The 22,554-nt window shown below is 39.7% G+C and overlaps 1 protein-coding gene across 1 annotated transcript in view; it reads right to left on the minus strand.

The window, feature by feature from the left end:
* AQR (aquarius intron-binding spliceosomal factor) overlaps positions 1 to 10,929 on the minus strand; it is a 106,529-nt gene extending 95,600 nt beyond the window's left edge. The window contains exons 1-3 of the mRNA XM_020994828.2: positions 10,701 to 10,929; positions 5,364 to 5,420; positions 3,892 to 3,932 (exon numbers count right to left, since the gene is read on the minus strand). Of these exons, the coding sequence (XP_020850487.1) occupies positions 3,892 to 3,932; positions 5,364 to 5,420; positions 10,701 to 10,775 (173 nt within the window). The 5' untranslated portion in view covers positions 10,776 to 10,929. The remainder of the gene's footprint in view (positions 1 to 3,891; positions 3,933 to 5,363; positions 5,421 to 10,700) is intronic.
* Between the last annotated feature and the right edge of the window lie 11,625 nt (positions 10,930 to 22,554).

Genomic DNA, 22,554 nt, shown 5'->3' on the forward strand with positions numbered 1-22,554 from the left:
TATTTGCTCTCTTTTTCTGTTGTTGTTTTGTTTTGTTTCTTCTTTCTCGTGGTTCCTTCCATTGGTTCTAAATCTTCTTTACAACATGACTAGTATGAAATCATGTTTAATAAGAATGTATATGTAGAGCCTGTATCAGATCGCACGCTGTCTCGGGAAGGGGGCAGGGAAACAAAATTAAGAACTCAAAATCTCATGGAAGTGAATGTTGAAAACTAAAAATAAATAAATACTTTTTTTCCAAAAAGTGAAATAGTAGCAAAAGAATGGCATATTAATCCCAAGTAAATCAATGGAATAAGTAGTAGATTTAAATAAAACAAACACTCAATACCACATTCTAAAAATTTAGTAAGCATAAGCAACAGGTCCTAATATTAAATATTTACTTAAATTACTTTTTTAAAAAATCTAATCTGCCGGTTTTAGGTACATGATTTTATCTTCCGTTAGAGCATGAATTACATTACTTATCCAAAAATGCCAGTTTATACCTTGGCATTTACGATAGTTTACTCCTTTCTCAGTATTTTTCCAAATGTACTTTCTAAGAATAAAACACAAAAAATAAACTAAAATACATTGTACTTTAAACATCATCTGTTATTCTTCATCCATTTGGCTTTGCCTAGGCCAACTGTTAGGCTGACTATAAATCTCATTTAGAAGGCTCAGAAATGTGTAAGGGCTTAATACAAATCATCTACAAACAGTGAGAAAGACCCTTAACATGCAAATATAGAGACTCTTTCAAAACGGATGCTCTACTGGACATCTTCTATAACTGCAGCTAATAACAGAAGGATACACAGTCATTTCTATATTGCATCAATCAAGAAATTCTATGTAATCATAGCATATGTATAAGGAAGACACCTTGCTGAATGAGATTCTGGCTGAACGAGATTTGGCTCCACTTAATCAAACACTTTTTTATAGTCAACAAATAACAAGCACAACGTGATCTTATATTCTCTGCAACTTTCAGTCAACTGTGTGACTATAAAGATGTGGTCTAGGTGAGAATACTATTGGTGAAAGCCTGCCTGTTTCCTTGTCTTTTTTCCATCAAGGATATCCACAACATACATGTAGGTTGTTTTCATAAAAATTTTATGGAAATAAAAAAGTAAGCATTCGGGCTGCCAGTTATTGACATCGTCTTGACTGCCTTTTTCAGCAGTACCGTTATTTTTTCCAATTGTTGGTACCTCCCTCTTTCAGCTTTCTTGAAAATTGAGCCATCTGTGTATGCCCTCAAAATTGTGTTACATCCAGCACAGACTTCCTACTCTGTAAAAACTTGGTCTGGTTGAGATGTTCTTCCTGTCTTCATTTTGCATAGTGCCATTTCCACTTCTTCAAAAAGCACAAAGAACTAAGATGTTAAGGATCCAAACGTAACAAAAATAATAACAGCTAACATTTATATAGCACTTACTATGTGTCAGGCACTGTGCTAAGCACTTTACAATTATTATCTCATTTGATCCTCACAACACCCCTGGGAGGTAGCTGCTATTATTATTCCCATTTTACAGTTAAGGAAATTGAGGCAGACAGGTGAAATGACTTGCCCAGGGTCACAAAACTAGTAAGTGTCTGAGACTAAATCTAAACTCAAGTCTTCCTGACTCCAGGACCAGAGTTCTATCTACTGCACCATCTAACTGCCTATGAGGCAAACATGGTTTCACCATCAATAATGACAAAAGTATGTTTGCTATAAAAATGCTGACATTTTTTTTCCATTTTTATTCTGTTTCTTGTTCTTCTTCCAGTTTTCTTTAAATGCTCCTGGAATAAGTTAATTTTATTGGTCTACGAACAAAACTTTCTGAAAACTCATTTTTCCCTTCCACAGCTTTTCAAATGTTCTATAAGAATGGTGCCCATAATCTTACAGCATTCTGTTGCATAGGACTTTGCAAATGATTTTATATTGTAAACATGTATTACCACTGCCTGCCATGTACCTTAACTTGACAAAATCAAGTTTTTGATGGAGTGGGTAACTTTGAGCTCTTCACTGTGAGCACTGCTTGATATTATACTCCAATAGCAAATAGTGATGATGATAACAAAAACACTGTTGATTAACATCTGTTCCTTTTCCTATTTTTCAGCATGAAGAACCTGTGTGAAAAGCTACTTTAATAAAAAAAATAACTTTAATTGCATGGCACATCTTTTCATTTTTATTTTTTCTTCTAACTTGGTGTCAATTTTGAACATTAATTATTCTAACAAATCAATGGTCTAAATGTATATAAGGTAGCTGATTCCGAAATGACTCTCATATCAGTAACCATCATTTCTTGGCTATTAAGATAGACTCATTATAGTCTATATATAGTCAGTATGATGTGAACTGATGCAAAGTGAAGTGAGCAGAACCAGGAGAATATTATACACAGTAATAGCAATATTGTACTATGAAGAACTGTGAATGACTTAGCTATTCTGAGCAATACAATGATTCAAGACAATCCCAAGAATTAATGATGAAGCATACCATCTGCTTCCAGAGAAAGAACTAATATTGTCTGAATACAGATGAAAGCATGCTATTTTTTTCGCTTTCTTTAATTTTTTTTTAAATTCAAGTCTTCTTGTACAAAATGACTAATTCAGAAATGTTTTACATGATCACACATATATAATCTACATCTTATTGCTTACTGTCTCAAGGAGGGGGGAGGGAAGAGAGGGAGAAAGGGACAGAATTTGGAACTGAAAATTTTTTAAAAATTTTTATATATTTGTTTTAACATATAATTAGACCCCCAAAAAATCAAATATTACTTTTTTTCAAGAGTCAGTATGATATAATGGAAAGAGAGCTGGCCTTAGAAGCAGGAAAACTAGGTAACAAACCCTAAGCAAGTCACTTAACTTCTTAGTGCCCCTAGGCAACTATCCAAGTCCATATACTGCAAAAGAGGTGTTTGTCTGCATTGGTCAAGGAAATTCCTTAGATTAATAAAATCACAGATTAATCCCCAAAGTCAATTTCTTTCCCTCAGCCCCTCCCCCTTTACCATTATTTGGATCACATGTTAACCAGTGACTTCCCAGTTCTCTTCTCAAAAAAAGTATTGATGAGAGAGAGACTGATAGATGCATAAGTTACATATATATATATATATATATATACATATACACATATGTTATATATAAACATATATACACAGACGTGTGTGTGCGCGCCCACAAGCTTTTGGCTTCTTTCATTGCTTGACATGGTACCATGCTTTCCAATTTATTTTTCATCAATCTCCCTCATATCAACTTTTAATAGAAGTCACTGATTATTAAAAGTACACGCTGATGTAATTTGAAGGTCTTTATTAAGATATGTATGATTGGAAAAAAAGGCTGGTCATATAGCAAGACCACAGGATAACAGATACACAGCTCAAGTACTATGACAGTACCTAAGTAATGTGAAAAGACCTAGAAGAAAGTCATTCACCACTACCCCAACTTCAGAGGCCATCTGTGAAGGATCTGAACGAAAAGTCACAAAGGGCCTCAGTCAATCAACCAATAAAAATTATTTCTAAACTTTAAAACGTAGGACTAGAAGATCTTTAAACAACCTCACTCCCAACTCATGAATTTATAAACTCTGAAAAATAGTCCCATCGGCTTAGTGATCTTTCCTCCAAATTCCAGGAAAAAAAACCAAATACAACTTTGTTGAAAATTAATTCCTCCAACCTAAACCAGAAACTGGGTGGCAAAAAGGTAGAGTATAACTCTTAGGAGTCTTTAGACAATTCGAGCCACACTTCCAGCATAATTACTTCCATAATACAAATTGTGTTAGGAAGATGAGGAAAAAAAAAAGTCAGTCAGTACTAAACTTGAAAACAAAACATTGCCTACCTTGACCTGACGATCTCTTTTTCATATATGGCTTCAATGACCTATTACCAAAAATATAAATATGAAATACTGAATCAAGGCTATTCTGATAGATTATATTCATTTTTCAGACAGTAATTCAATTTATTTAATTAGCAGTTTTCAACGCCTGAGATTACACAAGACAATATGTTTTAGAAATAATATATATAATCATTTTAACTAACATTTCACAATACATGGTGAGTGAAAGAACAAGTTAATACAAAACTGCAGGACAAAAAAATAATATCAATCCAAATAGAGCTTGCACCCCTAAAATGAAATCTCATTCACAAACTCTTTGAAAAGTAAAAATATAAAGATAACTAAGAACGGTTATAAGTTAAACTAAAGTTTGTACAAGTCAAACCAGGGGGGAAAAGTACATCCTATATTTGGACTAATAGGATAAAAAAAATTTATGGCAGTGAAAAAAAATCAAATCAAAACATATGGTATGTTTTGGAAAAACAGGTGACAAGACACTTTAAAATACTTAATACTAAAATCTTTATATAGTTTTCCAAATCTAAAATTAATAAAGACTATTTCAGAATTCAGACCCAAAAGTATAATGCCTAACAGAAGCAATTCATTAAGGTTATGGAAAACATTTTGTTAACATTTTCAAGGATGCTTCAAAGCTTTCCACTTAGCGCAGCTGGAAAACACACTCTCTAATTATCCATCTAGAAGTACCAATATGCATGTAGTGGACTTTAAGTTCCAAGCAAAAGTCCTACATCCTCATACTACGATATATTTTGATTTCTGGGGAAAGTGTATAAATTCTGCAGATCTTGCCCAATCAGGATGGAATTTGGGGAATTTGCTGGTGATACTTTTGTACCAAATTTCAACTAAAATAATAATAGTATATATCAACTACAGGAATATTATATTTCTTCAACCTTTCCAAAACTAGTGGTAAAATGGCACTGATGTTAACCAAAGTGACGTGGGAATTCAATCTTCCCAGTCCCTGGATCTAATGATGCTACCTGGGCATTTCTGTAATAGAAGGAAAAAATTACTAAAGGACATACGACCTAAATCACATCAAGGCAATCAACATCTATGCTATTTAAGGACAATTTTTAAGTGGAATTCCATATTTATCAAATTATCTTTCAGAATTCATTCTTTGGCCTATCTCTCAAGCTAAACTAAGTTTAGGTTACTTTCATTCAGTAGCACAGTGAAGATTTATGGTATTGTTAAATACCACTCTATTTTAACCCTCCATCCCTTCACTGAAACTGATCTTCCTCAGGTCCTCTATATTAAGGAATTTCTTCTATTCCTGTAGTTTTTCCTCACTGGTTTAAAAGCTCAAGTTATTTAAACATAAACAAATATTTAAAGTTAACTAACACTCATAAATTAAAAAAATATGAGCTCAAAGTTTTACATTATCTAGAAAATTTGTGACACAAAACAAAAATGCTTACCTTTGAATCAAAGGGAGATTTATTCTTGACATGTGGAGCCCAGTACTTACAGGCTAACTGGAAATGTAAGCAAAAACAAATACTTTTGTTATATCATACAAAAAAAATTTTTTAACTGTAAACGACTTACAAGATAATTTGGGTCTAAAAGCAAATCCATTACCTTTTTTCCAAAACCTTCTCTTCTTGCTCAACTTGCTACTTTTGCTAAGGGTAGCAGCATTCAAACAGCTACCATCCTCAAAACTAGTCATCTCTAATTCCTCCCTATTTTCCTCACATCATATATATGATTGGTTGCCAAGTCACAATGATTCTTCCTCCAAAATATCTCTTGCAATGAGCCATAAACTTTTTGGTCATGTCCAATGTGAAAGTTTGCCTGATTATGCATATATGTTACAAGGATTTTGTTTTTCTTTTTTCTTTTCCAATGGAGATGGGGAAGGAAGTGGTATGGATTGAAAATTTGTTTTTTAATTAAAAAACATAATTTAAAAAAACTCTTGCATCCATCATTATTTTTCCATTGCCTAGCCCTGGTAAACAATTACTTCTTGTTGGGTTATTTCTATAATAATCTCTGAACTTTTCCTACTCTCTCCCTGCCCCTCTCTTCTATCAATTCTACATACCAATGCCAATACTCTTCCTCTCATCTCTACCAGAAAAAGCAACCTTTCAGATCCTGACCTCCAAAGACTAAGACCCCTGTCATCCTAGAAGAGTTAATACACTCATCATAGGCAGTGCATCCAGAAGCTGAACTATCCTGATTGGTGAATGAGTGAGTAAAAAAAATCACCTAATCTACTGTATCTAGGCAGCCCAGGACCATGTTTCACACTACATCCACAAGGAAACCAGGCGCCTACTCAAAATGGGCACCTTATCATCTGTCTCACATTACTCCTACTCTGAACCAGGAATAATAAAGTAATGCTAGCATTGCTATTGGAAAGGATATGACAATTGACTTCCATTCAAAATCCCTCTCAACTCCCTGAACAAAAACTACTTTTCAGAAAGACCTGAGCTCAAATCTAGCCTCAGACAATGAGTCCCTACATGAAGCTGGGCAAGCCGCTTAACCTCTGTTTGCTTCAGTTTCCTCAACCGTAAAATGGGAATCATAAAAGCACTGACTTCACAGGGTTGCTGTGCAGATCAAATGGAATAATATTGGTAAAGCATTTAGCACAATGTCTGGCACAGAGCAGGCACAATATAAAAACTTTTATCCCCATCCTTCCTGCTCCCCGCCTCCACACACAAACATATCTTCTCATTAGAATGTAAACTTGGGAGGAGAATGTCACTTTTATATTTGATCCTCACACCCTAGCACATAAGAAGTGTTCATTAATTCATTCATTCATTGGCAACATTCCTGATATTTTCCTGAAAAGGCCCTACCTTGTACAAGTTTTGCCCAGGTCAAACAGGCTATATACCAAAAGACCTATTAATACTTATTAAAAGGCCCAAAGATCTAAAGCAAAGATCCAGAAGTGTGGAATCAAACAGACAAGTATTTATTAAGGTCTACTATGTGCCAGGCACTGGGGATACAAAGACAAAAATGAACCAATCCCTGCCCTAACAAGTTTATCTTCTATCGAGAGCTATGTGCATACATAAGTAAATACAAAATATAGAGATACACACACACACACACACACACACACACACACATATATAAAATAAATAAAAGGTAATTTGGGGAGCTGTGAAAGGGCAAATTAGCAAGGAGGAAATCAGAAAGAGTTTCACAAAGAAGTTGGAACTTGTGTAAAGTTTGGAAGAAGGAGAATGTATAAAAAAGAGTAGAAAGGAAGGTTGGCGCCAGATTATGAAAGATCTTAAAAGCTAAAGAGTGGAGTTTTACGTTACATTCAAAAGGCAACAGGAAGCCATTGGAGTTTAATGAGTAGAGGAGTAACAAGGTGAAACATGTACTTTAGCAACTATAAGGTAAATGGAAAAGACACCACCATACTTCCCAACAATTAAAAACTCAGAAAATCTAATATAAATATTGATAAACAGGGATAAGAAAAATTCCTCAGAAGGAAATATAAAATAGCAGAGATGAATAACCCATCCAAAATAGAGCTGCACTATCTGTTCACAGATGTAGTACTATACATCAATGTCTAAATACACAGAACTATCCCTTAAAAAACTGAACAGGCACAGATTAGCAGATGAAAGAAATGATGCTTCACTCTTATTAGGAAAACCTAGGTATATAATGTTGTCCTTGTGTGCATCAATAAATAAAAATGGAAGCAAGAAAAAGAAAGTATACTGTGCTATTTCCATGTGAAGGAGGGCATAGCATTTTGCTCCTGAGCAACTCTCAAAGGTAGAAAGGACTGTTCACACACTAGGTTCAGGGCATGCCTGTTATGTAAATACCATGAACTAAAATCTCTCATGACTCCAAAGTAAAGGTCCTCTACAATCTGGCTCAAATCTACCTTTCCAGCATCATTCATACTGTTCACCTTCATATATTCTGCCTTCCAGCCAAACTAGATTATTCAATTTCCTGAACACAAGTTTGAGTTTTTTCATAACTGTACCATTGGATCGCACAATTACCTATAATTGGAATGCCCTTTCCCCTATTCCTACCTGTTGAAGTTCTGCTCATTTCCATGAAACCACCCCCTGCCTCTGTAGCCCAAACCAATCTCCCTCCTTTGAACTTGTACAGATAGTACACACCATACCACATTTGCAAAGCTCTTAGCAAATTGCCTGAGCACCATACACATAGTAGGCACTTAATAAATGTTTGCTCCCCCTCTTACAGAAAACCATATTCTGCTAGGCAACCCAGACTCCAAAAGGGTATGGCTTGAACCACCACAGCCAGAGCTGGCACCAAGCAGGGATGCTTTCCCCCATCCTCCAGTCACCCAGACCTCACCCTTACTGCCAATACCCCTTCCTTTTTTTCCTCCTTGCCAGATGTTGATCCCTCATTCCAATCACTACCAAAGGTAATCCAAAATCCCCAATCCCCTCCCTCCAACCCTTAGGATAACTCTCCCCACCCCAATTTCTAATGATGGTATAAAAGAACTGTCCAGGCTCCCAACCCTGCGGGGAAGACATCTCAATGTACCCTAAAGACTCCTGAGCTTTTCCATCCACACTGCAACTGACCCTCCTATATGTGTTGCCTCTCAAATAGAGAGTTAGCTACTTGAGAGCAAGACTGTCTTCTTTTTCTCTTTATATCCCAATGCTTAGTACAGTGTTTGTCATAAATTAAATATTTAATAAATGATTTTTAATTCACTTATTCATTTCATGTGTTTATAGAAATATGAGGACCTGTGATGAAGACTCTTGGTATAAGAACTTGCTCCACCATCTACTAAATTTATCACTTAGGGAACTTCTTTCGGCACACAGCAGCCAAGTCACTCGCCCAGAGTGACAAAGCTAATAAATGTCAGAGTTAGAATTTGAAACCATGTCTTCCAGACTCAGAATACAGCACTGCCTCTTTCATGTGTAAAAATCCCAACTTGGACACTTATTGTGAAGTCATGAACAGGTCATTTAATCTGAGTTTCAACGTCCTCATCTGAAAACATCTATAATGATGCCTAGCTCAGGGCTGTTCTGAAGATCAAATGAGAATGTAAAGTGCTTTGTAAATGTCAAAACCCCATTAAAAACCAATTGGTAAAAACCACTTGTATGTATATCTTATCACTGTCTCCCTGATGAGATTATAAATTTTTTTAAGAGTGGGAACAGTACGTTATACATCTTCTGAAACCCCTTAGAGAGCCTTAGGATATGACAGTCTATAAAATATGGACTATTCCTCATTTGAACACTATACCTTGTATATAATTTTATACTATTCAAAACACTACAATGAAAATTAATTTTATTTGCTCTTCACAAAAGCCCTGTGAACTGAGGACAGAAGATGAGTTAAGTAATCTACTCAAGGTCCAGATCTCCTGATTCTTGGTCCACCATACTTTCTCACACTTTGCTAATATTCTATACTTCCTATACAAAGCTACTAGCAAAGAAACAACCACGTCTGTGTGCAAGAATATGAATATTCCACACCCACAGTTCCCCATATTTAGAAAGAAACAAAGGAAATACATTTTACCAACTCCTCTCTGGGCTTCAGCTTCCTCATCTATAAAATAGAGAGTTTAGACTCCACTACAGTAACTAAAAGGTTTCAAAAGATGTATAAGCGTCCCTACTCTTAAAGAATTTGTAATCTCATCAGGGAGACAACATTAAGATTTATACACAATTGGTTTTTACATGGTATGTTAAAGTTTTCGAAAGCCCTTTCTAGCCCCAAATCTATGATCCTATGAGTTATTTTACGCATATGAACGGTTTTTTACAGGGGTGAGGGATTTGCACAAATCCATGCATACACTTGTCACATAGTGTGCACTTAATAAATACTTTTTAATAAGTTAATTCTCTCTCTTGGACCCCTTTATTGAAGGAGAAGGATCTTGAGTACTTTTCAAAGGCGCAGTGTCCATCAAGGGGCACTAACAAGGACTAAAACGGTGCCTGGCACATAACAAGTGCTTCATAAATGCTGGTTGACTGCTGAAAGACAGATGAGTACACCACAATAAATTAATGGGTTTAATAATTGCTTCCAATTGCCTGCATGTATGCCCGTTAATTCAACATTTATTCAGCAACATTTATTCATCTCTGACTCCTCATGGTTTCCCTCCAATCACATATATGATCAATTTCTGAGTCCAAAGATCCAACCTCCGAAATCTCTTCCATCCATCATTCTATTTCCTTTCCGTAATCCTGTTAAATACTTGCTTCATGCTGGATTACTTCCACAGTAGCCTCTTCACCTCTTATACTCTCTCTCCATCCCCCTTTCTATCAATCACTGCGCAAGGAGCTGGAAACACGAAGATTCCTTTTCTGTCCTCAAGAAGTTTCCCATTTAGGTAAACTCTACACTTCCCATCTACAGTTTAAACTGCAAGCTCCTCACTTTCCCTTTCTATATTTAAAAAAAGTAATGCCAAGAAAGTCGTCTTCGTCTAGTTTCTAGAAGTAGGGACGATAAAGCTGAGCTGCAACACAATTTAGAACTGGTTCTAAAAGAAAGCAATGGAGAAGACCCCCCCCCCCGCCTCAGCGTCGTCCCGGCCTCCTGCCCCACCCACGCCCCCGCCATTCTCCAGGCCTGGTGGTCCTCGGCTCCTCCGCCCCTCGACCCTCATCCCTGCCCGCCCCCTCCGCATCCTCCCCTGGCTCCGACAGCCTCATCCCTGCCGGCCCCGCCGCCCTCACCTGGGTCACGAACTCGGCGTTGATCTGGGACACCGTGGGGGCCAGGATCTTTTTGGGCGGCGCTGGGGTCGCCATGGTCGGTTGGCCCTTGGTCCAACCCTGGGAGCTGGAGGTAAGAGCAGGTCCCCGGCGATCCCAAGCGCTCTCTCCGCACACACACAGCAGCAGGAGTGCCAGCCGGTCATCCAGCACTTCCGGGACCTGGTCCTGAGCGGAAGTCGTCACCTTCGCGGAGGGAGAAGAGAGCCTAGAGTTATAAGTTTCCCGCGGAGGAACAGAGCGACCGGAAGTGGGCATAGAAATACTCGGGGCTAGAGAAGCGAGGAATGAAGAAGAGACCGCCTTCTATACTGCCCCCTAATAGAAGGCTGAGAGAAAGCACGGAGGACCCAGTCTGATTTTTCTTTGCATTTGGTGCTGGCAGCGTAAAAGGTGATGCTGAGAAAGGCAGACAAAACAGTGAGATGCACACAGGCAGTGATGAAGAAAGCAAGTTCACCCAGCCATCTACTCTGCCTCACTTGCCCCATCTGTAGCAATGGGTGACCTACCTTCCCCAAGTCTGTGGATACCAATGCAGTCATGAGGACAGCTGAGTCGAACACAGAGATGCAGTATGAAGGGTTTGCAGACTCTTCTTACAGTATTTGAATAAAGCATTTAAACTAATTGGAAAAATCCTGAATGCAAAGTCACTCCCTGTGGCTGCTAAGCTCTTTGTTACAGGCCTTAACTCTTAGCACTTCAATAATGCTTATGGACTTGATCTGAGTTCAAGTCCAGACTCTGCCACTTGCTACCTACGTGAACATTGATAAGTAAGCAACCTAACCTCTTTAGGTCTAGGTTGTAAAATGAAGATGAATGAAATGCCCTCTAAAGTCCTTTCTAGCACAAAATCTATGACCCTATAACTACTGGACTAGGGTGACCCAGGTTCAAACTTCTGTTTTGCCAACTTACTTTGGATAAATCACTAGACTTCTTAGCCTCAATTTCCTCATCTGTAAATGGTGAGAAATGGATTAAAATTACCTCTAATGTCCCTTTCAAGGCTAAATCTTAAATTTTAAATAAATCTTAAAAATCCTAAATCTTAAAAAATCTTTAAAAATCTTTTTAAAAATCTTAAATTTTAAATAAATAAAATGTATAAATGTATAAGGTCTTTCAACAGAGGCAAGGAAATTGCAATTCAGGACCACCACTCAGCACCAGGGTGCAAGAGTGCCCAAGATGGGCGGGGGGAAGGGTTTAAATGATACCTGGGAGGAGAATCTCAGGGAAGGCACAGCCCCAAAGAAGCTGTTTTGCATAACAACCAAAAGTCCATAGAGAAGCCTGAAGGAGGCTCAGAAGTGGTAACATCTGGTCAGAATGAAGGCTGCTTTTTTTCTCTTTACTTTTTTGAAGTCACCCTCAAGAAAGTCATAGCCCTGTGATCAGGCAAGGTCAGCATTCAACATTCCCCCATCTTAGTCAAGATGAATTCCTTGCTGGACAAGGGAGGCATTGAGGGGTTGAATGCACTGCCACACCATGATAGTGTTAGTCACCTTAGCCCCAGTTTCACTGAACAAGCAAGGATTCTAAACATTGTATACAAGCCCATCCCAGTTTCAGAAAATTGAAGGAATACAAAGCCACCAGTGCCGATGGTAAGTACAAGTGCTCATCTATTTAGTTGTAAAGGCTACTGAACACCTGACATGATTATTGAAATTTCCATACAAGGAAAAGAGTGACATAGGTATGGTATGAAAAAATGCTTCCCTAGCTAGATGTCAAGAGTCATATAAGTAGCCACTTGTATTGACAGAAAGTCACAGACAGGCTTAGAATCATCCAGGTAGGAAAACCGTCTGCTCAGGACAAATGTTAGGGCAGTTCTACCTCAGCCTATGCTACAAGCCACTATCCTAGCTTTCCCTGAGACAGAAGTCCACCTGCAGTTCACAGATGTCATCCCCATAGGGCTGCTGGCACTATGGATCATTGGTTCAATAGTATTTCTTGACAATCATACCTGGAATCAGACTCAGAATAATATTAAGTCTGGTTGCATAAGACTTAACGTCCTAAGGCAACACTTAAAGTAGATACTTTAGGAAGCTGAATGGGCCAGCTGGGGGAAGTAGCAGTGTGGTAAAACCCAAGAGTGAAATTACAAAACCTTGAAGGGATCTCTCTAAGGGTAGAGTGCCAAGAGGACTGACACAGATCCGGCAGGAATTAAGCCCCGCAGAGGACATAACCTGCTGGAGGCCAGGGGACAAGGGACAGCTCAGGTGGCCGAGAACAGAAAGGGAACAAAATACGGTGACTAGGGCCAGAAGCCCAAGCCAGTGAGCAAGATGGACATGGCAAATGAAAAGTGGAGTCAAGCAATATAGGATACTCAGCCCACATCTGGAGTCTTGAGGGGGTGGTCTACTGCTGCTGTTGTCTTCTTCTTTTTCGAGGTCAGATGGAGCTTCATATCACCAGTGGCTGGTTGAGCTATCTACTTGGGGGTTGGGGCCCTCTTTAGATGAAACAGATGTATCCAGCTATCAACTCCCTTCAACTTTGCAGTGGAGGGATTGATTGGTCAAGAGGACTTGGTATGGTCTTTTCCACTTGGGCTGCAAGGCATTCTTATGCAGGTGTCTTTTCCAATAGACTCAGTCTTCAAGTTCCAGCTGCAAGATAGACTGATCTGAGGCTGGATCCCTAGAAAATGACGAGAAATAAGACGGTTAAAGTCTCAAAGATTTTTAGTGAGCCCCCAGTGGTATGGCAGAACTGAAACTGGTGGTGATAGAGTCACCATAGGGTGAAAGGAAGAGTCTCAGGAGCCCAGTGACAATTTCAAAGGGTGATAGGGAAAACTTTCCAAAAGAGGTTGCCTTAAGGTTCAGAAGGACTAAGAGAAGAACCCTGGGCCCTGCAGGCTGAAATCATGCATAAATTTGGCAAGCTAGACCTTAATAATCCCACTGATATGCTCTAAGAGATCCAAGGATTAGGGCTGATAAACCCACTGTAAGTGCTGAAGTATGGCCAAGTAGCCAGCAGCTGGGAGACAATTGAACCAATGAAATGGGTCCCTCTGTCATTATGGATTTCTTTGGGGATTCCCCAGTAGGGAAAATCCCTTCTAGCAAACACTTGGCTACTGCAGTTGCAGTGGCTTGCTGGCAAGGAAAAGCCTCCACCACTGGGAAAACATACAGACCATGACCAATACAAACTTATATCCTGAGGAGGTGGAAGTTGAATAAAGCCAATCTGCCAAACTTGACAGCAGGCCTCAGGGAGAGGGAATTTCCCCCGGGGAAGGCTGCAGGGGCTTACTAACATTATGCTTGGGGCAGATTTCACATTTCAAACATGCCCAGCTAATCTCATCTTTCCACACCAATATTAGCAGGCCAAACTAAGCAGTTTGTCAGGGCCCCAGTAACTCAAGTAGAGCAAGTATTCCATCACAGGATGACACCAGGAGTTAGGGAGGACTAGGTGGTTATTTGGTCCATGCCAGAGCCCAGAGTTTTTGTTCCATGTGCACCTCTCTTGTTCAAACCTGTCCTGGATGAATTTGGACACAGTCTCTTAGACCAAAGCAATTTCTGCCACAGTCAGTGTTAACATAGGGGCAGGCCCCACAGATGTGGAGGAAAACAAGTCTATGAGGATTGGGGGTTGCAGGGCAGCACACTTGGGATGCAGATCAGCAAGAGCATTACCCCGGGCATGGGTAGAGTACTTGTAGAGTGTCCTGGGACTTTAATAATGCTGCTACCAACAAGAGGAAATCAAGCAGTCTCTAAACTTGCATCCCATTCTTAATGGGGGTGGCCAGAGGAAGTCAAGAACACTCAATATTTTCACATCTTGAAGTCATGTGCCACCTCAAAGGCATACCTGCTTTCTGTGTAAATATTCACCTGTTTTCTTTTTGCTAATTCACATGCTCAGGTCAATACTTCAAGTTCAGCGTGTCGAGCTGAAGAGGTCAAGGGGAGGGGTCATACCTCAACATCTTCAGTGACGGTGATGGCACACTCAGCCATCAGGTTGCCAGAATCATTTTGAAGCCAGGAACCAGGAATAGGAGTTAGTGTACCAGGAATAATCTGGGTTTTCTAGCTCAGTTTCCTCTCACAGGGTTAAAATAGAGTCAACAATTTTAACACAATTGTGATCCTCAGTGTAGTCGGGATCCTTATCTTCTGTGTTAGTGGCTGGGGTAAGAGTCTTACACTGGGAGATGGTGACATTTGTTTTGGATAGAAAGGCAACCTCTAGTACCGCAAGGTAGATAGTGGAGGCCAGGTAGATGAGACTTTAGAAGAGTCTGAACACACAAGATTAAAGTAGAGTCTAAAGTCTAGAGACATCTCTTCTAAGAGCCAAAAGTCAGAAGCCAACTCAATAGTTAAAAGGCACAGTGGGAGGCCCCTGGCCAATGGATCAAGGACCTTTCTATACTACCTAAGTGGTCGAAAATTGTCCCCATGTTTCTGATATAAAACACCAAAGTTATTTCCCGCCCCCTTCTTTTTCCACTAGGAAAAGGTGAAAGGGGAGGGAATAGTTAGGGTAGCTGATAGCCAGGGGACATGGAGGGCCACTTTGAGATTGACAAATGCAGCCCCGGAGATTTTGTCCCAGAGGAACAGTTCAGGAACAGAGTCCTTAAGGGAGTCATAAAGGGGCTGAGCTAACAGGGAAAACAAGGAGATCCATAATCTTCAGTAGCAAGCAAATCCTAAGAAACCATAAAGCTGCCATTTGGTTGAAAGAAGCTCAACATTGCAGTCAAGCAGGCTGGGTCAAGGTGGAAATGCTCAGCAGAGAACAAATGTCCTAAAAACCTAATCTGGGAGAACTGCAGCTTTTCTTTTAGATGCCTTAGGGCCTTAATGGGCCAAGGAGGTAAGGAGAAAAATGGAGTCAGTCTTGGAAGAGTCAAGATCTGGAGAGCGCAGGAGTAAATCATCTACATAGTGGATGAGGGTGGACCCTGAAGGAAACTTAAGGTCAGCATGGTCTCCTTTCAAGACCAGAGAGAAATAGGTGGGTCTCTTGGTGTAGCCTTGAGGTAGGCCAGTCTAGGTATATTGCTGGCCCTCCCAGGTGAAGGAGAAAAAGAACTGTTCAAGGGGAACACAGAAAAAGATGCTACACCAATCAGTAGTGGTAAAAATGGTGGAATCATACAGGATAAGATTCAGAATGGTATCAGGGTTAGGGACCACAAGTGTTCCAGGGGTCACACAAGTGCTCATGGCATGTGAAAGTCTTGGATGAAGCACCACTCATGGCTACCAGGCTTATGGGTAGAAAGGACGGAGCCTTACAAGGGATACTGCAGAGGACCAAGAGGCCAGAGGATAAGTAGTCATTGATGAGAGACCTGATTCCCTCAAACGCCTCTCTGGAGAGGGGATATTGTGGGACAAGAAGGAGAAATTTAGAGGGATCCAACTGAATCCAGATTGGGGGGGAGCTAAAGACCTTTCCAATATTGGAAGTGCTAGCCACCCAGAGGCACAGTGGGTGGCTCCTCAATGGGTGGAGGAGCAAACAAAGATGGGGCAGTGAGAGTATGAGGGAAAGTGTGTGTTGGAGGGAGGAGGAATCAGGGAGAGAGAGAGAGAGAGAGAGCGCTAAATGTCATTATGGGGAGAGAGATCAATTGTGGCCCTATATGTCTCAGGAAAATCATGAACTAGAAGGTGAAGAGGAGTGTCTGGTGAGAGAAGGAAGGGATGGGTCCTGGACAAATCCCTGGGCATAAAGGGAAAAGAGTGGGAAACATAGACAGACTGCACATGGTTAGGGATCTCCACTATTGAAACTTTTTCTAGAACTCCAAGGAAGAGGGTCAGGAAAAGCAGTGGGGTTCAGGACAGACATCATGGCATGCATGAGGATCTCAATAGGATAAGACGCCACCACAATATGAGTGACCCCTCCTAGAGATGCAGACACAGTGGGAAAAATCCTCTCTATACCCTCAGAGACCCACCAATTTAAGTCAGACCAGCTTGGGTTTTTAGTCGGGGCCTGTCAGAGGAGGTGGAGGAGGGAGGTGCCCAGCAGCTCGGTGGAGTAGCTGTAGCTGTTGGCAATCTTTCTTCTAGTGGCCTTTTTACAACAGAAGCATACCTTGTCAACCAACGGGCTTGGGTATTGGTAACCTGGATGGGGAAGGTCTAAAGGCAAGAAGAAAATGGAGGTTGGCTGCTTGCACTGCAACTGTTGTAGCTGCAGGTTCATGATCTGATTCTTTTTCTTATTTTTTTTTCCTCCATATCTTTCTCTTTCTCTTCCACTAGGGTTTATTGGTACTTACTAACTAAATAAACCAGATCAGAGGTAGGAATCATATTCCAATCTAATTTGCCTTTCTTGACAAGGTCCACAAGGGGCTTATTCAATCCTGCCACATAAAAGAGAGTTAAAGGTGATTAAGGAATTGGGAAAATCAGGAGAGAGGCCAGAATTAGCTCAAAAGATGGACAAGAATCTATTATGTAAAAAAAAAAAAAAAGACCAAACCCTGACTCTCCTATGTTTTTGGTGCAGAAATGAATTTTTCCCCAATCAACAAGCTGAGGGAAAGCCTTGGGGATTACTTCTGATAAGGCTTCCCCAACTTTTCAGGCTTCCCAGAGATGGATATTGAGTCCCACGCAACCTATGTGCTCAAGGGGATTATCCCAATGGGCTGTTCCAAACCAGTGGATGGAATCCCCAGTGCCTACAAGGACCTGGGCAAGCTGATAAAGGTCAGAGAGGCCAGGTTGGTAGGCATAGAGCCTAATCTCAAACTCCTGAGCAAAATCCACATGATTCTTACAGGCCTTGGGAAACTCTTTGGCCATGGTGCAGAGCTTAGCCTTGGTCCAGGGGTAAAAGATGCCTAGAATGTTTTGATGTCTTTTGCTCCCTTGACTTTGAAGGGAAAATAGGGCAAGGGGTCCTCAGATGAACCAAAGGGAGGACAGAGGGGATTTTCTGAAGAGCTTGGCTTTTCAAGACTATCTTTCAGGGCCTCTTCAAGTTTTTTGTTTGTTTGTTTGTTTGTTTGTTTTTTATTCTCTGTGTAAACCTGACTTTAGGTTAGCTTTCTCCTTCTTCAATTTGGAGATGTCCTTCTGAAGGACACAGACTTTATTCTCAGCTTTCCTTTCTCCTAATTTCAATTGTTGGATATCCTCTTGAAGGGAGGAAAATTCAGATTCAGATTCCCACTTGGCTACTTCAAGGAGTCACTGGAAAAAAAACCAAAACATCCCACTCAGGGCTCATAATCTTGGGGCCAGTGGAATCAAGAGTAGAGTGCAAAAAGTTAATTTTGTGATGAACAAAGGAACCCCACTGTGGCCAGCAGTTTTGGGGGTCAGACTTGTTATTTAAATATGTGCAACTAGATGGTTCATAATTTAAGAACATGTGTTCAGCAACCATCCCTTTGGGGGCACCTGCCAGGATAGATCCAAAAGCTCCCATGGGTCTTTTAACAAACCTTTGAATAAAGCTTTAGCCAAGGACTCAACTGAAAAGGGATGGGAGTTCAGAAAATTCAAGAGAATCACTTACCCAGGCCAAACTGTTGAGTCAAATCTAGACTGAAACATGAGGGGTCCGTGCTGGTAGTGGCATCTGGGGTCAAAAGTAGAAGCTAGCCAGAAAGTGTCTTCGAATCCCACTTCTGAGACCATATATCAACATGAAATAAAGAAAACTTCCAAAACAGCAAAAACTAGGTTTTTTTTTAAACTAATGCAAGAGAATCACAACTCGAGGCCACCACCCAGCACCAGCGTGCAAGAGTGCTCAGAACAGGCAGCCAGAAGAAGAGAGGAGGGGAGAGGAAGAGGGTTTAAATAACAACAGAAAGGAAGTTTCAGAGAAGGCATAACCTTGAGAAGCTGTTACATAAGTTGTTTTCCATAACAACTGAAAGTTCACAGAGAAGGATAGGAGAGGTTCAAGAGTGATAGCATCTGGTCAGAATAGGGGCTTCTTTTTTTTTCCCCCTCTTTTCCTTTTTTTAACTGGTTTTCATAGTTCTTTTTTAACTGGTTTCAATCACCTTCATGCAATTCACAGCCCTAGGATCAGGCAAGGTCAGTTGCATTCAACACGATAATTATGTTCAATTAGACATTAGCACAAGACTGACACAAGACCCCACTTTTAAATCTTTGGCAGAAGAAAGAAAGAAAGAAAGAAAGAAAGAAAGAAAGAAAGAAAGAAAGAAAGAAAGAAAGAAAGAAAGAAAGAAAGAAAGAAAGAAAGAAAGAAAGAAAGAAAGAAAGAAAGAAAGAAAGGAAGGAAGGAAGGAAAGGAAGGAAGGAAGGAAGGAAGGAAGGAAGGAAGGAAGGAAGAAAGAAAGAAAGAAAGAAAGAAAGAAAGAAAGAAAGAAAGAAAGAAAGAAAGAAAGAAAGAAAGAAAGAAAGAAAGAAAGAAAGAAAGAAAGAAAGAAAGAAGAAAGAAAGAAAGAAAGAAAGAAAGAGAGAGAAAGAGAGAGAGAGAGAGAGAGAGAGAAAGAAAGAAAGAAAGAAAGAAAGAAAGAAAGAAAGAAAGAAAGAAAGAAAGAAAGAATTGAGTTTCCATATGATTCTACTTGTATAAATAGATCCAGGTATAATTGACTTTATTCTGGTTTCATTTTAAAGGGGATGTGGTCACCTAGCAGGAGAATAGTGATAAACCACAATCTACTATCTGACATTCAGAAAAAATGTTGGGAAATTGCATGGGCCAAGAAAGTTTGAGTTACATTCCAATCTCAAGAAATTTGATAGCTGTCTGATCTTAAAACAAATTGTGTTACCTCAGTTTACTAATCTGCAGTGTGGATAAAGAGTGCCTACTATAAATTTAATTGTATTAGAAATGCTGTTAGAAAAGTAAGCTCTTCTTTGACTTTCTTGGGTTAAAGATTTAATTGTTGGGGCAACTAGGTGGCCTAGTGGATACAGCACTGGCCCTAGACTCCGGACAACTTGAGTTCAAGTCTGGTCTCAGACCTGACACTTACTAGCTGTGTGACCCTGGGCAAGTCACTTAACCCCAACTGCCTCACCACCCCCCAAAAAAAGATGTAATTGTTAAAAGAATGATGTGAATATCTTTGAAAACTATTTAGAAATATAAGAGATAATGATAATAGTTTTCTGTGAAGTTGATATAGCAAAGATCTCCTAAGATGTCCTCATCTGTGAAAAGTAGAGCCCTAAGATTTTACCAACTCTGCTAACAATTAAAATACATCAATTTAATTTTAGTTGAGAATTGGAAATCAAAAAGAGAAGGGATTCAATCCATAACCCTACCGCATCACCCTAAGAGGTTTGGGGTTTGTTTTTGTTCTTTTTTTTTTTTTAGCCTTAACTTCTTAGCCTGCTATAAATGAAGGTAGATAAGCATCTGGTGGTTGTCCATTCACTTTTCTTTCTTTCTTTCCCTTCCCTTCCCTCTGTCCACACAGGATATCATACCCTTACATGAGGGTGCTCTGCCCAAAGGAATGTAAATTTTGATCACTGAAACCTCACAAGATATCTTGGGGTTTAAGGGCAGATTTTTTTTTTAAGAACCATGCCTTAAACCCAAATAACTCTGGTTTTCACTGATTGGCCAACAGTAGGTCCCAGGCCAAGCTGCACTCAGTCACTGTTTGGGCCCTGACTGGCTCGTAGTGAATGTGAATAGCAATTCTTTCTGTTTGGGCTAGAAACCCTGAGTGTCTTTCCCTCCCAGATTGATTTTTTTTTTTTTACTAGCTAAAGAGGCCATTCTCTGCCTCATTTTTTACCTAGCCTTAATCACTGAATGGGCATTGACTCAGTCAAACTGAAACCTGGGAAAGACCTTAGCTTAAAAAAACCAAGGTCCTGATCTATATCATGCCATGGGACCCAGATAGCTGTGGAGGAGAAAATTAGGCTGGCAACTTCACACAGCCCTCCCTCATTTAAATCCAATTCACTTAGATGTCATGACATCACCTCCCTGATGCCACCATCCTTCCATTGTGAAGGACATACAACAACCTACTCTTCTGTTGGTTTGTAAGAAGCTCTTTTTTATAGAGTACTTAGCATGGACCTTGCCCATAGCACACATCAAGCACCATGTAAATGTTGGCTATTGTGATTTTTAGTGCTCCATTCCGTTTTATATGTGACTATTATCAGTCCAGACAGCTAGGTGGCACAGTGGATTGAGTGCTGGGCCTGATGTTAGGAAGACTCATCTCCTGAGTTCAGACCTGGCCTTAGACACTCGGACATTTAGTAGCTGTGTGACTCTAGGCAAGTTGCTTAACCCTCTTTGCCTTAGTTTTCACATCTGTAAAATGAGCTGGAGAAGGAAATGGCAAACCACTCCAGCATTTTTGCAAAGAAAACCCCCAAAGGGGTCATGAAGGGTCAGACACAACTAAACGACATTCAGTCCTCTACCTGGAATCGTAGAGTAAGAAATTTTAATAGCAATGGCTTATAATATTTAGCGCAGCATAATTTGAGCTAACCTAATAACATTTACTAGCCTAATAAACTGGTAGAGCCTTATGTGTATTTCCTAGTGCTGCTAATATAAATTAATTGCATGCTTATATTATGAAACTTGAAAACACCAATACTGTTTTTTTTTAATGACTTCACTTGTAATCTGGATACTGCTATGTTATAAAATCAGCTATTAAAGAGTTGTTCAAAAGCAACGCTTTCAGCGCAGTGGATAAAGCACTGGCTTTGGAATTGGAAAGACTCATCTTCCTGAGTTCAAATCTGGCCTCAGATACTTACTAGCTGTGTGACCCTGGGCAAGTCACTTATCCTTGTTTACCTCAGTTCCTCATCTGTAAAATGAGATGGAGAAGGAGCTGGCAAACTACATCAGTACCTCTGCCAAGAAAACCTCAAATGGGGTAATGAAGAGTCAGATACAACTGAAATAGCTGCACAGCAACAACAACAAGAAGCTGCTACTTCATTATTTCAATAGGATTGTAATAATGATTCCAAGGGTTTCTTCATTGTTTTATCTGATAAGATGTTTGGGACTTGCTACTTGAGCACAGTTATAAGTTTGTATCAGTTCTGCTGGTGGTATGGTATAAGGGTTTATAGTGCTTAAACTTGAGAGCTGCAAAATTTAGAGTTGGAAGAGCAATCTGGAATTATGCCCAAAGAGTCATAAAACTGTGTACACCCTTTAACCCAGCAATACCACTATTAGGTCTACTTCCCAGGAAAAAGAAAAAGAACTTACATGTTCCAAAATATTTATAGCAGCTCTCTTTGTGGTGGCAAAAAACTGGAAATTGAGGGGATGCCCATTCATTGCGGAATGGCTAAAGAAGCTGTGGTATATGATTGTAATTGGGCTATAAGAAATTATGAGCTGCTTGATTTTAGTAAAACATGGAAAGGTTACACGAAATAATGAAGGGCGAAATAAGCAGAACCAAGAGAATGTTGTACACAGTAACAGCAATACTGTTCTAAGAACAACTTTGAATGACTAAGTCATTTTGAGTATTACAAATACTCAAAATCAACTACAAAGGACCTATAAAGGAAGATGCTATTCACCTCCAGAGAAAAAAATGATAAATAGATGTATAGTATACATACACATACATTCCTATATATGTGTATATATGTATCATATATACATATATACACATATATATACATATGTGTGTGTGTGCATATATATATATATGCACACACATACACATACACACAACACACGCACACACACACATACTTTTCTATTGATGGCAGCCTTCTCTAGGATGGGGTGGGGAGGAAAGGAGGGAGAAAAAAATAAAAGGTGAGAG

This window comes from Phascolarctos cinereus, unplaced genomic scaffold (genome assembly GCF_003287225.1).
Source record: "Phascolarctos cinereus isolate Bilbo 61053 unplaced genomic scaffold, phaCin_HiC Scaffold_3;HRSCAF=262, whole genome shotgun sequence".
NCBI classification, from domain to species: domain Eukaryota; kingdom Metazoa; phylum Chordata; class Mammalia; order Diprotodontia; family Phascolarctidae; genus Phascolarctos; species Phascolarctos cinereus.